The following is a 14,935-nucleotide window of genomic DNA, read 5'->3' as shown; positions in this document are numbered from 1 at the left end:
TTGTATTACTTTCAAGTTTGATGTTGCTTAAACATTTTATTATATTAAGTATGTTTTGTAGTGATTTGTGCAAATAGTTTGTGTGATCATTCCAGTTGTATTTGTTGTTAAGAAATATACCTAATATTTTAAGTGATGTAACATTGTTTATGTGTGTATCTTCTGTGTTTACGAAAAAGCTTTTGCAAGTATGTCTGTTGCATATATGTAAATGATTAGATTTGGCTATGGATATCTTAGCTCCGCTGATGTTGCACCAATTTGTTATTTCTAATAAAAGGCTATTGAATTTTGATTAGAACGTCGTTATGTCTTGTACTTTGGCATATATACATAAATCATCTGCATATAAGACATGATTGAAATATTTGTTCTCATTGGTTGTTCGACTGAGTTTGTCAAAAGCAATTAAAAAGAGAGTGACAGAGAGGGGGGAACGGTAAACCATTTTCCAGAGGCCAACAATCTGTTATAATTTGGTTTGCTTTAACCCGGAATTTTCGATTTAGCATAAAAGCTAAAAGTTGATCCATTATGGAGTGTAAACCAACTCTATCGAATGCCTTTTCCATGTCTATGGATATAAGAGACGTGTGGTTTCTGCTGGAAATACTATTGGTTATGTATTCGTCTAAGCGAAGTAATGCGTTTAATGTGTTGGTTCCGGACTTAAAAGCGGTTTGGTTACTTGACAGCAACTTATTTGTGTGAAGATACCACATAAGTCTCCGAGATACCATTTTTTCTATGGTTTTTGATAGGCAAGATAGAAGGGAAATAGGCCTATACCCTTCTATTTTAATTAATATTGCAATGAAATGCAAATATTTCATACATTTGAGGCAGCTGCCTGTCAAATCAAACCAAATGAGAAAGCGGAGTGTTGAAGGCACAATCATAATTTAATTTTTTTTGTTACATTGTTGCTGTATTTTTGTGTTTTATAAATAACTGATTATTGTTTTTTCATCTGAAACACCCGGTTTGAAGAAGGCGTTGATTATGACACTTGTGATTGTCAAAACATCTTGCGACACACATCCACATATACTAGTACGCGTTCTTATATCGATCAATTAGACATATTTATGGGACCTGTATTATTAATTTGCATTAAACAAAATATAAGGAAATTTGCTGAAAAATTGCAGTAATGCATATATATGATTTGTGTCGTATTTGCCTCACAGAGGATATTAACACAAGCACAATGCAGCCTCTGTTTGAGAATGAAAATGATTCTTGTACCGAGATTGTGCAGCGCATAGAACTCTGTGGTGGAATTGTGGTAAGCGCTGCTGACTTTACTATACTTTTAATTGTTTACTATAAATATGGAATTTTTAAATGTGATGCCAATATCATTTTAGTTGAAACCTCATGAAGAGTTTCCCAAGATGATTTGTTCTCAGTGCTTAGATAAACTAAATGTTTCCTTCAAATTCCGTTCCATGTGCCAGGCGAGTGAGCATGCCCTTTTAGATGCTATAGTAAAGGTAAATATAGTTGTAAATTACGTTCCCACGACAGTCGGTTCTATGTTACCGGAACGACCCGGATTTATATGCGGTCAAGGACTGTCACTTCAGCATGTGTGTGGGGGAATGATTATGCTGATACAACAACTACAACAACAATAGTTGTAAATTAAACCTGTATAAAATATAAACTTTTTTTAGTCCGAATTGAAAACTGAGCCGCAGGAATATGACAACTCACAGATAATATCAAAAATCGAGGAAGATAACGAAGACGACAGTCAAATGTTCTTCGACATGCATACTGAATTTATCGATGCTCAAGAAGTAAATTTAGAAGATATAACTGAAAGGGTTGAAGAGGAAATACTAGAATCAGATATGGAGCCCAATACAGAAAGTGCTGAAGAATTTATTGAATATACTGACAGTGAATATTTTGAAGAAGAAGTGGCGAAAGTTATTGTAAAACAGACAGCAACACAAGCGTATATAAAAAGAGAACAGCCAACAGGTGAAAATTCTGGTCGTAAACGGGGTCGGCCAAAGGGAAAACAAGAAGGGATAAGCATAAAGTCGGAATTACATAGTGGAAAGAAATCGAATCGGGGTAGAAAGAAGAAGGAAGAACCGGAGATAGCCAGTATAATGTGCGAAATTTGTGGAAATATATATACGAAACGTAGTTTGCTGAAAATGCATATGCGCCGTCATATGTCTGAAAAGCCTTTTGAATGCGAGTAAGTGAAACCCGTCTTTGTACATATGTTAATGTTTTAGAAATACTCAAATTTTATCTTTATTTTAGAATTTGTGGTAAAACCTTCGCATGTCCCTCAGAAATCGGCCGTCATATGCGTGTGCATACTGGAGAAAAACCATATGTGTGCAAATACTGTGGGCGAACGTTTGCTGATCGGAGCACGAATATAAAACACGAAAGGTTCATTGTGATACTTAAACTTATGATATGTGTATATTTGTTATAAATGTTTAATGTTATTCTTTTCATCAAGGATTCATACAAATGAACGCCCGTTTACTTGTCAGACGTGTGGTAAATCTTTTACTTACTCCAATGTTTTAAAGAATCACATGTTAACCCACACCGGCGAAAAACCATTCCCGTAAGTCCGTTATTCATAACAAATGGTTTAAAAAAAATATATATATTTGTTTTTAAATTGTATCTTGCGTTTTCAGTTGTACACCTTGCAATAAAACTTTTTCACGTAAACATCAGTTAGACCAACATATTGCAACCATAACACATCAGCAAACAGTTAGAAATCTTGCTGCAGCGGACGTTAAAGTGCAGCATTTGCTGCATCAGGTGCATCCAAATCAACACATTGCCACCATAACAAATCAGCAAACGGTCAGCAATCTTAATACCACAGATGTGAAAGTTGAGCATTTGCTACAACCACATCAAACAGTTACAAATCTTACAGCTACAGATATCAAACTTACTGATATGCTTGAAGAAGAAGAAGAGCAATCTGACCAACATATTATAACTATAACACACCAGGACACAATAACAAATGTGGAAGAAGCGGATGAGGAAGTGCAACATCACAACTCTGATGACTACATTAATGCTGAATAGTTTAGCTAATATAAATAAATATTTATTTGTTTACCCCTTGATGACTATATGACTACATGTCTGCGGACTTTTGGCAAAAGAACTTTTCTCTACTTAGCATGGTATAGTGCAAAATTTAAACCATTACATTTTCATACTTGCAGCTCCAGAAGCTAATCAATAATAATACATAAAATATAATAAATAAAAATAATAATTTAAATACGAAATGTTTCTATGAAAGATTACATTTTTTTAGTTCAAAAGCAAAACCTGGTAATATGTAATGAGTTATTTTGTCAGAAGCTCACAGATATGTAACTAGGATACGAACTGTAAGAGACGATGTCGCACGACATCTCGTGTAAGTAATGAATATAAATTAATCGAGCACCGAAGGCCCTAGTAGCCAGTGTTCTAATTAAGTTAGGGTTATATTGTATAAATCCCCTACAAATAATAATAAATTAATCGTACGTGAAATATTTTTTAAATTCTTTAGTGTGTTGTGCTTAATGAAAGAAATACTAGGATCCGTACGATACGAGTCTCGAAATAACGTAAGTCCTTGCTAAAACGGAAGTCAATCGTATCCTGCCGAAATGAAAAAGATCAACAAAAAATGTCAAAAATCAAAATGTATCACAGGTGATTTATTGAATGTGAAGTTCAAGGCGGCTTCGCTATAGCAACCGATTCGGTTTTTTTCTAATACCTGCTTCTTTGTTGTTGCCTTATTTGTTTGCATTCTCATTGAAATTTTGGCAATCGAATCATCAAATTACTAAAACAAAATTTGTTTGTTCTAGCCAAGGTGGATTAAATATAATAAATCCACCTTGGTTTTAGCGACGTGACCTTCTATGAATTCGCCTTGCTAGGTGTAATCGTGTATCCCATCATTCTTGTAGACTATTGTTTCCACGACAGTCGGTTCTACGTTTCGGAAACGAACCGGATTTATGTCTGGCCAAGGACTGTCACTCCAGCAGCATTCCCCGTATGTAAGTATGGTATACTTCTAGCTCCAAATGCATGCCGGCTGTTCATCGCAGTTCGTCCTTTTCTTTTACTTCTGTTGTGACATCCTAATGTACAAAATATTGTTTTCGGTCTTGTGCCATCACCTTTAATGAATGCGCCGTGGATAAATCGAGTATCTGCACAACCAACCGAAAGAATGGACGATTTTTTACTCAAAATGTCATATCTAAACAATCAGTTGTATGTGGGATATAAGTTATAGGGATAAGTTGTCTGATTTAGTCGGTTTCGACAGTATAACTATCTGGTTAATAAAGTGAAAGGGTTTAAAAACTGAAACATTTTATATCCAACAACATTGTCAGGAGGATTCTAGTCATTGCAGTTTGGCTGTTTATCCTGCTGCTCTTTTCAGCCTTATAGTGCTAAGAAATTCTCAATATTTTCCTTTCCTAGAAATTATGTATGTGACAAAAATTTTATTCAAGATCATGGTCAATGCTTGGTTTTTATATTTTATTAGTAAAATATTTATCGAAAAATTGTTTTATATATAAAAATAAGTTATTACTAGAAGGCCATTACGCACTGCGAACAGAGCTGATCTATTGTGAAATAAAAATAAGTTAGTCTCAAGTCATCCCATACAATTTCACTAATCAATCGGTTACGTCGTATGACTTAGAAAGATTTTTTGGTGGCTGAATGTCAATACTTTGTGTTCTCTGTCCGTCTTTGGAATAATTCGCCCCTAAAAATTAAATGTATAAAAGGGAACGCGCTTCAAATAATTCCTCATTCTTTCAAATAATTCCAATTAATCCCTACTACTATTATTTTTTATATTTTTTCTTTAATACCTTCTACAACTTTTTTACACTATACTTTTAATTTTTTGTTAAACATCTAGGATTTAATTATGTAAGCTATTCGTAAGGTCAATCATTGTAAAAATAGCCTATAGTTGTATGTTTGACTTAAATATAATATATAAGTGAAATGAAAAGCATGAAGATCATAAATAAAACGCTTTTAATAATAAAAATTAATGTACATACATATCCAAGCATTCATGAATTAGTGGAGTGACATTTCCCGTTACCAAAAAATTGTTTAAAAAATAATAAACTAAAAATATAGCTTAACGTTTTTAATACAACTATGGCAGTACTTAACCAAATCCTCCTTACGATTTAGGTAAGCTGATTGAGGTATGCACGCAATCGTTAGATTTTTTTATGGTCCCGCTTCACTTAAAAGATTGATCGAGTTTTTGCTTCTACTGCAGAGAAATGGAACCCGGGTTAAACCTACTTTTTAATTTCAATGCATTTTTAATATAAATAATAAGCTGAATTCGTATACATTTTGCTGTGTAATATTCAAATAAACATTTAGTAACTTAAGAAATATATACTTCAAAAATAATAATCCTTCAGAATTAGTATAGAATTGTGAAAACTTCTAAACTAACAACAAAAATTTGAAAATCGAAAGCTGTAATCTAAACAGTTCATGAGGCAATACACTTTTACTTAGTTTTCAAGTATTCATGGTTGATAACTGTGAGGAAAGCGATCTCATTTCTTCACTTGCCTTCTGGGTCAACTTGTATTGTTCACGTTCAAAATTTTGTTTGTGTGACAAGGAACGAGTATGCACGATGAGATGAGTTTGACGTTGAAAAGATTTATTGCAAAGAGTACACCTGTTAAAAATAAACTTTAGTATACAATTTTTCAAATCCTTCAAACTTTATTACTTGAAGGAGCGTTCGCCAGTATGTACAAGCATGTGATTTTTTAACACATACGATGTTGTGAAAGCTTTACCACATTGTGGACACACAAATGGACGTTCGTTGGTATGAGTGCTGAAATAAATAAGTGGCTTTGACAAATAGATTATTGGCATTGGAATGAGGAAAACTACCGTTCATGCTTGATTCGTGTGCTATAATCGGTGAAACGTCGCTCGCAGTGTTGACAAGGAAATGGACGTTCACCGGTATGCCGACGCATGTGTCGCTTTAGTTCGCCTTCAGTAAAAAATTTATTTGGACAAACCCTGAAGGACATAATTATAAAAAGTTGTATGGCTTAGTGTTTCAAAACTGCACGACTTACTCGCATTGTAAAGGTTTTACGCCTGTATGCCGTGTAATATGCGAGTAGAAATGGCTACGATACTTAAAATGATTACCGCATTGATCACATATGTACGTCTTTGCTTTGTTCTTCCGTTCGCCCTTAGATTCAATCTTCAGATGGATTGCCGTTGTATCATCTCCTCCAGGCTCATATATAAACGCTTTACCTACTTTTTTTGGCTTAACTATTGCTGCTCTGTTCTTTTCATCTATAGGATCTTTCGATTCTATTTCAATTTTTCCTTTCATTTTATCACATTGCAATAATTTGTGTGCTGTATATTCCATTGACTGATCTACAAGATTCACTTCTGCATCGTCATATATGTCATGCATAATTACATCTTCATTGAGAGCTATAAATTCCCTTTCAGCGTCTGCAGTTTCAAGTTCATCTTTGGGCTTCTTTTCTGGACCCATTTCCAAATCTCCTCTTTCACATATGGCATCTTGCGCGTATGGCATCAGCTCTACTTTTACTAAAGTAGGATCTGCCTCTGTCGTTTTATTTTTACTGCACCTATCTTTTCTATCATGAGTCTGACCAATGTGTGTCTTATATTCTGCACTGGAAAAATATGCATGTGCATTGATGCAGCGCTCACGAAATTCATAGGCTCGATTCAATTCCGTCTCACAATCAGAACACATTACCGCTGGAATATTGCTGACTTTTTTTAACTAAAATATAAAAAGTTTATTGCGGATTCCAGATTTTCGCCACTTAGTACCTTGATACTAGTAAGTTGGAAAATCCTCCGAAGCACCAATTTTCGGCTTCGCTCAAAGAGCGAAATTGTGGGCATATTTTTGCTAGACTTCGCACAAAGCCTGCAAAGCTTTAAGTCCTGTCGCATTTTTAGAATACGCTCTTCAATAGTTAAGAACGGTCCCAAATCAATAAACAATTCAACTTATAAAGCACGCTTACGGTTGTTGTTGATTCCTTAATTGTAAATAAAACAAATTTTATTGAGATCTATAGTGTTGCCAACACCTTGATAATATCATAATGTAATAATAAAAGGGTACCTGTCTGTTTGATGTACGCATATTTGAAGTTTTCTTCCTTTCATTTTTGGAAATATTTTTTGAAAAAATAAGACAAAACAGACGAAGAAAATATTGTTTAACTGCCAAGTCTGCGTACTGAAACGAATATCATTACACACTTGCTATCAATACAGATGGACAATATAAGTAATTAGAATTAGAAATAAGAAATGATTTAAATTTGTATTTTAATCATATCTATTATGTACCTTTCACTAAGCATACTTTTTTATTCTACAATTTTTATTCAGATTATTAAAAAATAAATGTTAAAAAGATTTCTACTTGTGCTGCCATATAAAACAAAACATCAATCTGTCAAACTGATCAGAGCAAAACAGCTCTTCGTAGTGTATTGTAATTTTTTTGCAATCTTAAAATTCCTTTGAAAAATCACCGGCAATGAAGAAAATATCGTTAAAATGTGTCTTCAATATGTTAGCTGCAAACTCGAGCTTTTGCCGAAATTACAGTTATAAAGCAGTTCGCCGTCCAGATAGTACAATTTTAACTCGCAAACTGACTGCGCCACAGGTGGAAGCAAAGCCGGATGAACCTCAAGTACAAAATGATTTAACGAAGCATTTGAAGGCGAAAATATTGGCAGTTGGGCCCATAACAGTTGCAGATTACATGCGTGAGGTGCTTACCAATCCACTTAGCGGCTACTACATGCACCGTGATGTATTTGGGCGCGAAGGAGACTTTATCACATCACCAGAAATTTGCCAAATTTTTGGCGAGGTATTTATACATACGAGTATACATATAACTGATTTTTATATATATTGATATATATCAATTTCTCAGCTAGTGGCTATTTGGGTTGTAAGTGAGTGGCGTAAATTGGGTAGTCCGACGCCTTTTCAAATTGTTGAATTGGGGCCCGGTCGGGGCACATTATCACGCGATGTATTTAAAGTGTTGACACAACTAAAAATCGCTGGTCAATTTTCCTTTCATATGGTAGAAATAAGTCCCCATTTGAGTAAAATACAAGCCCAGCGTCTGTGTTTCAGTACCGAGACGGTGACAGACGATAGTTCGCCTCACTATCAGACTGGCAAGACGGCGACTGGTACACGCGTATACTGGCACAAGCGGCTAGAAGATGTACCGCGAGCGTTCTCAATAGTGTTGGCACATGAATTCTTTGATGCTTTGCCGGTGCATAAACTGCAACGTGATGGAGAAGTGTGGAAAGAAGTCTTAATTGATATAAACGGCAATGACAGCGCCGAGACCGCTGATCAATTGGCTTTTCGTTATATAATTTCGAAGGCACCGACGCCGATATCACATTTGTACCAGCCAATTATAGGCGAGACACGCGATTGTCTAGAGTACTCTATAGATACAGATCGCATTGTTAGTATGCTGGCGGAACGGATTGAAAGCGACGGTGGTATTGGCTTGATAATGGATTACGGCCATTTTGGTGAAAAAGGTGATACATTCAGAGTAAGTAAGAGTACGGGTTTATATAATTCACTTTATAACCCATATCGAATGAAATTTTGTGCCCGTTACTGTTTACAATTTAATTTTTGCAGGCTTTTAAAAAACATCAACTTCATGAGCCATTGCTGGCGCCAGGTACTGCTGACCTCACAGCAGATGTTGACTTTAGGCAAATAAAGCGGATATCAGAGGAACACGGGAAAGTTCTTTGCTTCGGTCCTGTTGATCAAGGCAGCTTTTTGAAGAAAATGGAAGGCGATGCTCGTTTAGAGGTAAGTCGCATTATCGTTAAAAAAAAAAAAAGAAAATTTAATTCATTCAAAAAATTTTTTTATTCCATTAATACTACTAAATGTACGAATTTTGTTAATTTCAGAAACTACTTACGAGTGCTTTGCCAGAAAATCTTGAAATTATCAGGAGTGGCTATAAAATGCTAACAGATCCTACGCAGATGGGCAAACGCTTCAAATTCTTTTCGATGTTTCCAGCCGTGTTGAGAGATCACCTTGATAAGTTTCCTGTCAGTGGTTTTCATTAATAGTTCCTTGAATTTTATTGGATTGTTATTTAATAGGTACATGATTTTAAATATTTATTGTTAAAAAATTTACACTGTTACACAAATATAATTAATCCTGCATATAATCAATTGTATACATATATTTCCTTCGTATTTCCATTGGTTGAAAGGAAGATTTTATTTCCTTACTTTTTTTGGAATGCGTTATTAATCGTCTGCATCTCGGTTGGTGTTAACTGTAGTACAGCACTTATGGCATTCAGCATGTGGCGTTTGCCATCCGGGTCACGTGTTACGATATAACTAATGATCACGTTCTTCAAATACTCAAGATTGGCTCCTTCACGTGTTTTGCAGCGTTCCAATCTAAATTAATATAAATGTAAATTTAATTACTAATATAAATAACGCAAAGTTAAAATCATATACACCTGTCCACGTGTTCCTCCAGCAGCGCGATTTTATCACAGAGGTCTTCTTGTGCATTCACTTTTTCCTGTATGGCTTTGCGCAAAGCCGATTCGGCAGCATATTTTGCCTTTCGTAGCCCAGCTATTTCGATATCCTTACGGGCTATCTCGTTTGCGTAATGAAGCATGTGGCAGTTTTCGCCTACAGATAACCTTTTAGCTTTAACTGACACTTTTGTGCCCAACTGAGAGTTACTGCTGCCTACTCCAATTCCTTCATTGCTTTCTGCATCAGAAGCTGACGTTGGTACGTTCTGTTCTGCGTGTGTGCCAACTGTTGTAGTCGGTAAAGTGACACTGTGGAAAACTTCAAATGACGTTTGCAAGGTTTTTATCTCCTGCTCCTTTTCATCAAGTAATTGCAAGGATCGCTGTCTTTGCTTTTGCAATTGCTGTTCCAAGTCAACAACTTTACAACGTGTTTCATTCTCCAACTCATTTAGTTTACTTTTCCATTTAGCACGTTCTTCTTTAACAGCTTGTCGTTGTTTTTCCGCCTGATTTTTTAGATCCAGCTCTTGTTCATCAATGTTGCGATTTAATACCTTCACCTTTTCCTGTAATGTGGATATATGCGACTTTTGGACTTGCAAACGCTCCTGAAGCTGCGCCACTTCCATCTTACAAGCATCATATTGTTGTTGCAAATGTTCCAGTTCTTCGCGACAATGTGTGTGATCTGCGCTAACCGAAAATATTTTGCTCATATCTATGGGGCTTGCAGCACAGGAGTTTTCGGCAATTAACAACTTTTTCAAACGCATAATTTCATCAACTATGGCTGGAATCTCATATCCAGTATTACTTAGCTTTCGACGCCAATGATAAGCATCGGAATCTGTAGTAATGGCCAAGTTTGAACTTGAATCAGCATTGCGCTCTATTTCTTGCAATTTTTTGCGTAATGTTTGTATGCTTTCTTGGTCCTGTTGTCGTAGACGATCATAGTTACCAACGGTACTACTGAGCTCTGCTAAGCGAGCCTCCAAATTAGCAACCCGATCTTCATGTAAGGCTGCTTGACGCCTACTTTGCTCTTCTGCGTGCAATACACGTCGCTGCTCATTCTTGATGGCAACAGCATGTTGTTCCTTAAGTTGTTGCATCTGTTGCTGAACATGTTTTAATAAAATATTATTATCTGCCGTGACAGCAGCATCCGTGGTTGTATGCTGTGTATCGCAATCATTAGCTTGTATTTGCATCAACTGTGATTTGGTCTCTTTCAGCTGTGCTTGAAGATCACGCACCCGTACATTTTCAGCCTCATTGTTGGCAAATTGTGTTTTGAAATTATTTAATTGCATTTCAATATTTTCTTTCAGATGCCTTTCGTCAGCATATAACTTTTGTAATTCCCGTATCATAATCATCTGGTTATTTGTTTCTTTTTCACGCTCCTGGCACTCGATAATCCACTTTGCTTTCATTTCGTCTAAATGCGCCTTGGCTTTATCTTCGTTTTCTTTAATTGCTTTTTTCAGATCAGCAATGTTTTTGTCCTTTAGGGTCAATTGACCACGTAATTGTTTCTTATCTGCCTGAAAAGAAGCCTCCATTCGAGACTTCTCCGCCGATAATGTCGCCAGCGAATTCATCAATGTCATAATTTGTGTCTGTAATTGTTGTTTATCCTCGACGACAAGGCCTCTTGACTCAGCAGCCATTGCTGCCACAGAATTATCAACTGCAGCAGTGTCAGTAGGAGTGGAGCTTTCACTATTCGTTCCATTCTTGGAGGTTGTTAAAGTAGCCAAGCTTGACTCAAGTGCTTCTTTTTCTTTGAGTAGCCCTTTATAAGCTGTGACGACGTCTATTAAAATAGAGCACACAATAATTTCCCCTTCAAAATGGTATTCTCTTTACCAAATGTGTGTATAGTTTACCTTTCAAACGCTTCTCGTATCTAGCCAACTGCTCTTTTTGTGAAGACACCAAAGTCTCTAGTTCACGCTTGTTACGGTCCATTGTACCAAGAATTATTACAAATACTATTCCAAAATTTGCATCCTTCCCAAACAATTTACAAATTAAATTATTGGAGAATTAATCAAGAATGATATTCGCCTTGAGAATTAATGGCTCACGTCAACAAAAACAATCAGCTGATCACTATATTACGCTGATGACACACAATCCAAAATCGTCAAAGTTAAGCGGTTATTATTGCATTCTACAAATACAACAATTTGGTGGATCAAATTTTCTTTAGCTGAAAAGAGCGGAATACTAAATGGCTTGATCAAATAGGAATTGTTTTCTGGTTTCGCGCTTTACTTCTTTAACTTATTGAAAGAGTGCAAATAAAACAGCTGATAGAAATTAGTGCCAAAAATAAAAACCCCGAAACAAGGAAAATAAATAATATAGTATTCCAGAAATTGTATAATTTCAAACTAAATTATACCCAACAATTTTGAGATTATAAAAAAATTGTCCAAGCACCAATCCATTCACTGAATATTTGCCAACAAGTACTTTCTCTTCCTCTTGGCTGTTTTATTTGTTTGATATTATGTCAAAATCGCGAAAAATAAAGTAGCGGTTTTCGGAAAACGCCACTTTTAGTTTCTGTACACCGTGTGATAAATCAGTTTTCTTTTCTCAATATTGTGAAGTTCCTCGATAACAAGGCACATTGAACAAACAACAGCAGTAGAACAAAAAATACAAACAACAAAAATCTATAAACGAAGTTTAACAGTTTAAAGTAATTTAAATAAAATTTGGCATAAATACTTATGTTACGTAAAGCTGATGGCCTAGTCGCTAATGCTTTTTAATTCATTGAGATTGTAATTCATTACTTTTCCAATTTTCAAAAAAAAAAAAAAAAAAAAAAAATTGGCAAATTAAAGACCAAAAAAAGGGGAAAAAGGGAGTTAATTGCCCTACTGCAATTACCTGTTTAAGGGTTTTCATTTCAGAGAATTTATTGATTTGACTATGAATAACGGTTTAAGGCCACCGACGAAGAAATCGGCAAAAATTGCATTGCAAGGTGACTCACCTGGTTTGGAGTCACTTCCGTCCAATTTAGATTTTGTTGAAAGAGACATATATTTAAATACTAAAAATTCACATACACTTGTACCCACTTAAATACCATGAATTATCAAAATACTTTTAAGCAATCACGATCGACCCACTCTTGCAAGTGTTCAAAATCCGAATGACGCCTTACCATTAACTGAAAAATCCGAATGCAAATTGTTTGTTTTTGTTGTTTTGTTTTTTAAGCATAATTAGATATGCTTTCAAAAAGAAAGTATTCAAATTTTTATTGACATTTGAAAAATGCTTTTAGTTTAATTATTTTACATAACATAGTTTATCCGTCCGCTTCATCTTCAGCTTGCATTTGGGCTATTAATCTTTTCCGTTCTTCGGCTTGTCGAAGTTTACGCATAACCAAGTCTTCATAATCCAAAGAATTACTTAGTGTTTTAGCTGCCTTTTGCGCTGGTGGAGTAACCCATTCTAGTTGCAGTGGATTTTCCAAAAGACCTTTTTCATAAGCTAATGCCATCTCTGCAGCCTCAAGATTCTTGAATTCTACCAGCGCTCTGCCCGGTTTCTTTGACATCACCAACGCCACAAGCTCGCCATATTTTTTCAGAAAATTCTTCAGGATTTCTTGTGTGTACCCACCATTATTGGCATCTTTCTTCTCTGCTTTCCATTTGATTTTCATCCGATGCGCCGCTGAATTAAAAGATGATGCCGCTTGTGCTCGCTGGTTTTCAGTAACTGTACGTAACAACTGTTCGCGCATCAAACGTTGCTCTTCTTCTAGAAGCTTTGAACCCTCACGCCGCAGTCTTTCAATTTGGTCTTGTAATACTTCTTCATCAGTTTTCTGGACCGTGGGATATGGCTGAGCGCTATATAACTTGTGTAATGCATCCCGTTCACGCTGCTCCAAATCTGATTTCAGCTTTTGTCGCTTACTATCTAATTGCTTGTTCCGTAGCTCTGCGGCCTTTTTGGCTTTCAACACTTTATCGTAAGCCGCTCTCGCTGATGTATCGGTAAGTATTTCCAAAGCCTTTGATAACTCGTGAAAGAGCTCTGACGCTTTGGGATTGTCCGGATTTTTATCAGGATGACATTCTAAGGCTTTTTTGCGATAAGCTTTTCGTATCTCTGCTTGCTCAGCTTCAAAATCTATGCCGAGGAGTTCGTAAAGATTTATGTCACTGAACTTTGCAGCAGACATTTTTATTGAAATATTTACAAAGAACAAAAGTGAACTTCTTCCAACTTGTATTCTATTAGGATTTGTTTTGATTATAAACGTTCACAGCCTTCATGCAAAAAGTATTGTTCGATTTAGACGTACATGCATTTATGATAGCTTTGTTCGTGTACTGTTAATTTTTGTTAACTATGTACAACAAATTATATCATGATACAAAAAAGGTAATTTCCTAAGCGAATTTATACAGGGTGAGTAATAAGTTTGATCGTGTCAGCTGACACGTAACGCATGTTTATGGCAGTGTTTGTGGGCAATTGCAAGCAACGGACAACATCCAAAGTGAATTCGCAAAGTTGAAGCAATAAAAGTGTCCCTGTGTGAACACGGTCAAAGACTAGGATTATAGACTATCAGGATTGGCCATCAGCTATGACGAAAAACAAAATTTTGCGAGTAACTTCGGCTGCCACATCATCGCGGACTCGGCTCACTTCACACGTATTTACACACTCGTCCAACCAGACGCTGTTCAGATGGCAACGAAGCATCATGAGGTGTGTTGATTTTTTTCGTATATCACCAACACAATTTTAATTTTTTTCGTAAACAAATCGCTGTCAAGATCCCTGTTACATCAATCAATCAGCTGATTCTTTCAAGTTCGCTGAGATCCTGTTAACGATCTGATCTTGGCGACTCCTCTAAAAATCTGTTTACCATGGGTCAAACAGATATTTCACAATTCACCAAATGTAAGCATTACAGATGTAAAATTCAGTTTTAATGGATGCTATTATTTAAAAAGCTTTCGATCCTAATAAATAATATTTGTTTTACAAGTTCTTTCAATTCAAATAAAATAAATTTACGTGACATGTAACACGAAACGCTGACATTTAAATTTCTTTTCTCTTTAATTTTTAGAGAAACAGGTACGAACTGTTTTGCAAAGAATATGTAAAAACAGGAAAATGCAGCTCCCGACCTTCCCCGTTTCAGCACCCAAACACAATCTTCAAATAAAC

General features: G+C 35.7%; 5 protein-coding genes across 5 annotated transcripts; 2 read left to right on the top strand and 3 right to left on the bottom strand.

The window, feature by feature from the left end:
* The first annotated feature begins 1,027 nt into the window (after positions 1–1,027).
* LOC128865982 (transcription factor Ouib-like) lies at positions 1,028–3,545 on the top strand. Its single transcript, XM_054106435.1, has 6 exons — positions 1,028–1,288; positions 1,371–1,496; positions 1,680–2,218; positions 2,287–2,421; positions 2,495–2,605; positions 2,682–3,545. Exons 1-6 carry the CDS (start codon positions 1,154–1,156, stop codon positions 3,088–3,090), a joined length of 1,455 nt encoding a protein of 484 aa, XP_053962410.1. The 5' UTR covers positions 1,028–1,153; the 3' UTR covers positions 3,091–3,545.
* A 1,521-nt stretch (positions 3,546–5,066) lies between these two features.
* Positions 5,067–7,340, bottom strand: LOC128866002 (zinc finger protein 271-like). Its single transcript, XM_054106458.1, has 6 exons — positions 7,235–7,340; positions 6,934–7,148; positions 6,180–6,883; positions 5,986–6,120; positions 5,816–5,926; positions 5,067–5,761 (listed from the first exon to the last, which is right to left on the bottom strand). The coding sequence occupies exons 2-6, from the start codon at positions 7,057–7,059 to the stop codon at positions 5,596–5,598; spliced, it is 1,242 nt and encodes a 413-aa protein (XP_053962433.1). The 5' UTR covers positions 7,060–7,148; positions 7,235–7,340; the 3' UTR covers positions 5,067–5,595.
* A 207-nt stretch (positions 7,341–7,547) lies between these two features.
* LOC128865993 (protein arginine methyltransferase NDUFAF7 homolog, mitochondrial) lies at positions 7,548–9,368 on the top strand. Its single transcript, XM_054106447.1, has 4 exons — positions 7,548–7,999; positions 8,066–8,716; positions 8,809–8,988; positions 9,093–9,368. The coding sequence occupies exons 1-4, from the start codon at positions 7,658–7,660 to the stop codon at positions 9,255–9,257; spliced, it is 1,338 nt and encodes a 445-aa protein (XP_053962422.1). The 5' UTR covers positions 7,548–7,657; the 3' UTR covers positions 9,258–9,368.
* LOC128865973 (GRIP and coiled-coil domain-containing protein 1) lies at positions 9,301–12,845 on the bottom strand. Its single transcript, XM_054106424.1, has 4 exons — positions 12,720–12,845; positions 11,596–11,921; positions 9,671–11,522; positions 9,301–9,605 (listed from the first exon to the last, which is right to left on the bottom strand). Exons 2-4 carry the CDS (start codon positions 11,675–11,677, stop codon positions 9,425–9,427), a joined length of 2,115 nt encoding a protein of 704 aa, XP_053962399.1. The 5' UTR covers positions 11,678–11,921; positions 12,720–12,845; the 3' UTR covers positions 9,301–9,424.
* Positions 12,846–12,940: 95 nt separating this feature from the next.
* Positions 12,941–14,042, bottom strand: LOC128866013 (dnaJ homolog subfamily C member 17). The gene has a single exon (XM_054106470.1). It carries the CDS (start codon positions 13,926–13,928, stop codon positions 13,041–13,043), a length of 888 nt encoding a protein of 295 aa, XP_053962445.1. The 5' UTR covers positions 13,929–14,042; the 3' UTR covers positions 12,941–13,040.
* Between the last annotated feature and the right edge of the window lie 893 nt (positions 14,043–14,935).

Source organism: Anastrepha ludens, chromosome 2 (assembly GCF_028408465.1).
Source record: "Anastrepha ludens isolate Willacy chromosome 2, idAnaLude1.1, whole genome shotgun sequence".
Classification (NCBI taxonomy): domain Eukaryota; kingdom Metazoa; phylum Arthropoda; class Insecta; order Diptera; family Tephritidae; genus Anastrepha; species Anastrepha ludens.
The sequence above is the reverse complement of the archived record's forward strand: the minus strand, read 5'-3'. Positions and strand labels throughout refer to the sequence as shown.

Coding starts and splice junctions, on each gene's coding strand:
- LOC128865982 (XM_054106435.1), top strand. CDS start 1,154: ATGCATATATATGATTTGTGTCGTATTTGCCTCACAGAGGATATTAAC. Junction 1,289..1,370: donor AACTCTGTGGTGGAATTGTG/GTAAGCGCTGCT, acceptor ATATCATTTTAG/TTGAAACCTCATGAAGAGTT. Junction 2,422..2,494: donor ACGAATATAAAACACGAAAG/GTTCATTGTGAT, acceptor CTTTTCATCAAG/GATTCATACAAATGAACGCC.
- LOC128866002 (XM_054106458.1), bottom strand. CDS start 7,059: ATGCGACAGGACTTAAAGCTTTGCAGGCTTTGTGCGAAGTCTAGCAAA. Junction 6,884..6,933: donor TCCAACTTACTAGTATCAAG/GTACTAAGTGGC, acceptor TTTATATTTTAG/TTAAAAAAAGTCAGCAATAT. Junction 6,121..6,179: donor GTAAAACCTTTACAATGCGA/GTAAGTCGTGCA, acceptor TATGTCCTTCAG/GGTTTGTCCAAATAAATTTT.
- LOC128865993 (XM_054106447.1), top strand. CDS start 7,658: ATGAAGAAAATATCGTTAAAATGTGTCTTCAATATGTTAGCTGCAAAC. Junction 8,717..8,808: donor AAAAAGGTGATACATTCAGA/GTAAGTAAGAGT, acceptor TAATTTTTGCAG/GCTTTTAAAAAACATCAACT. Junction 8,989..9,092: donor AAGGCGATGCTCGTTTAGAG/GTAAGTCGCATT, acceptor TGTTAATTTCAG/AAACTACTTACGAGTGCTTT.
- LOC128865973 (XM_054106424.1), bottom strand. CDS start 11,677: ATGGACCGTAACAAGCGTGAACTAGAGACTTTGGTGTCTTCACAAAAA. Junction 11,523..11,595: donor ATACGAGAAGCGTTTGAAAG/GTAAACTATACA, acceptor CTATTTTAATAG/ACGTCGTCACAGCTTATAAA. Junction 9,606..9,670: donor CTGGAGGAACACGTGGACAG/GTGTATATGATT, acceptor ATATTAATTTAG/ATTGGAACGCTGCAAAACAC.
- LOC128866013 (XM_054106470.1), bottom strand. CDS start 13,928: ATGTCTGCTGCAAAGTTCAGTGACATAAATCTTTACGAACTCCTCGGC.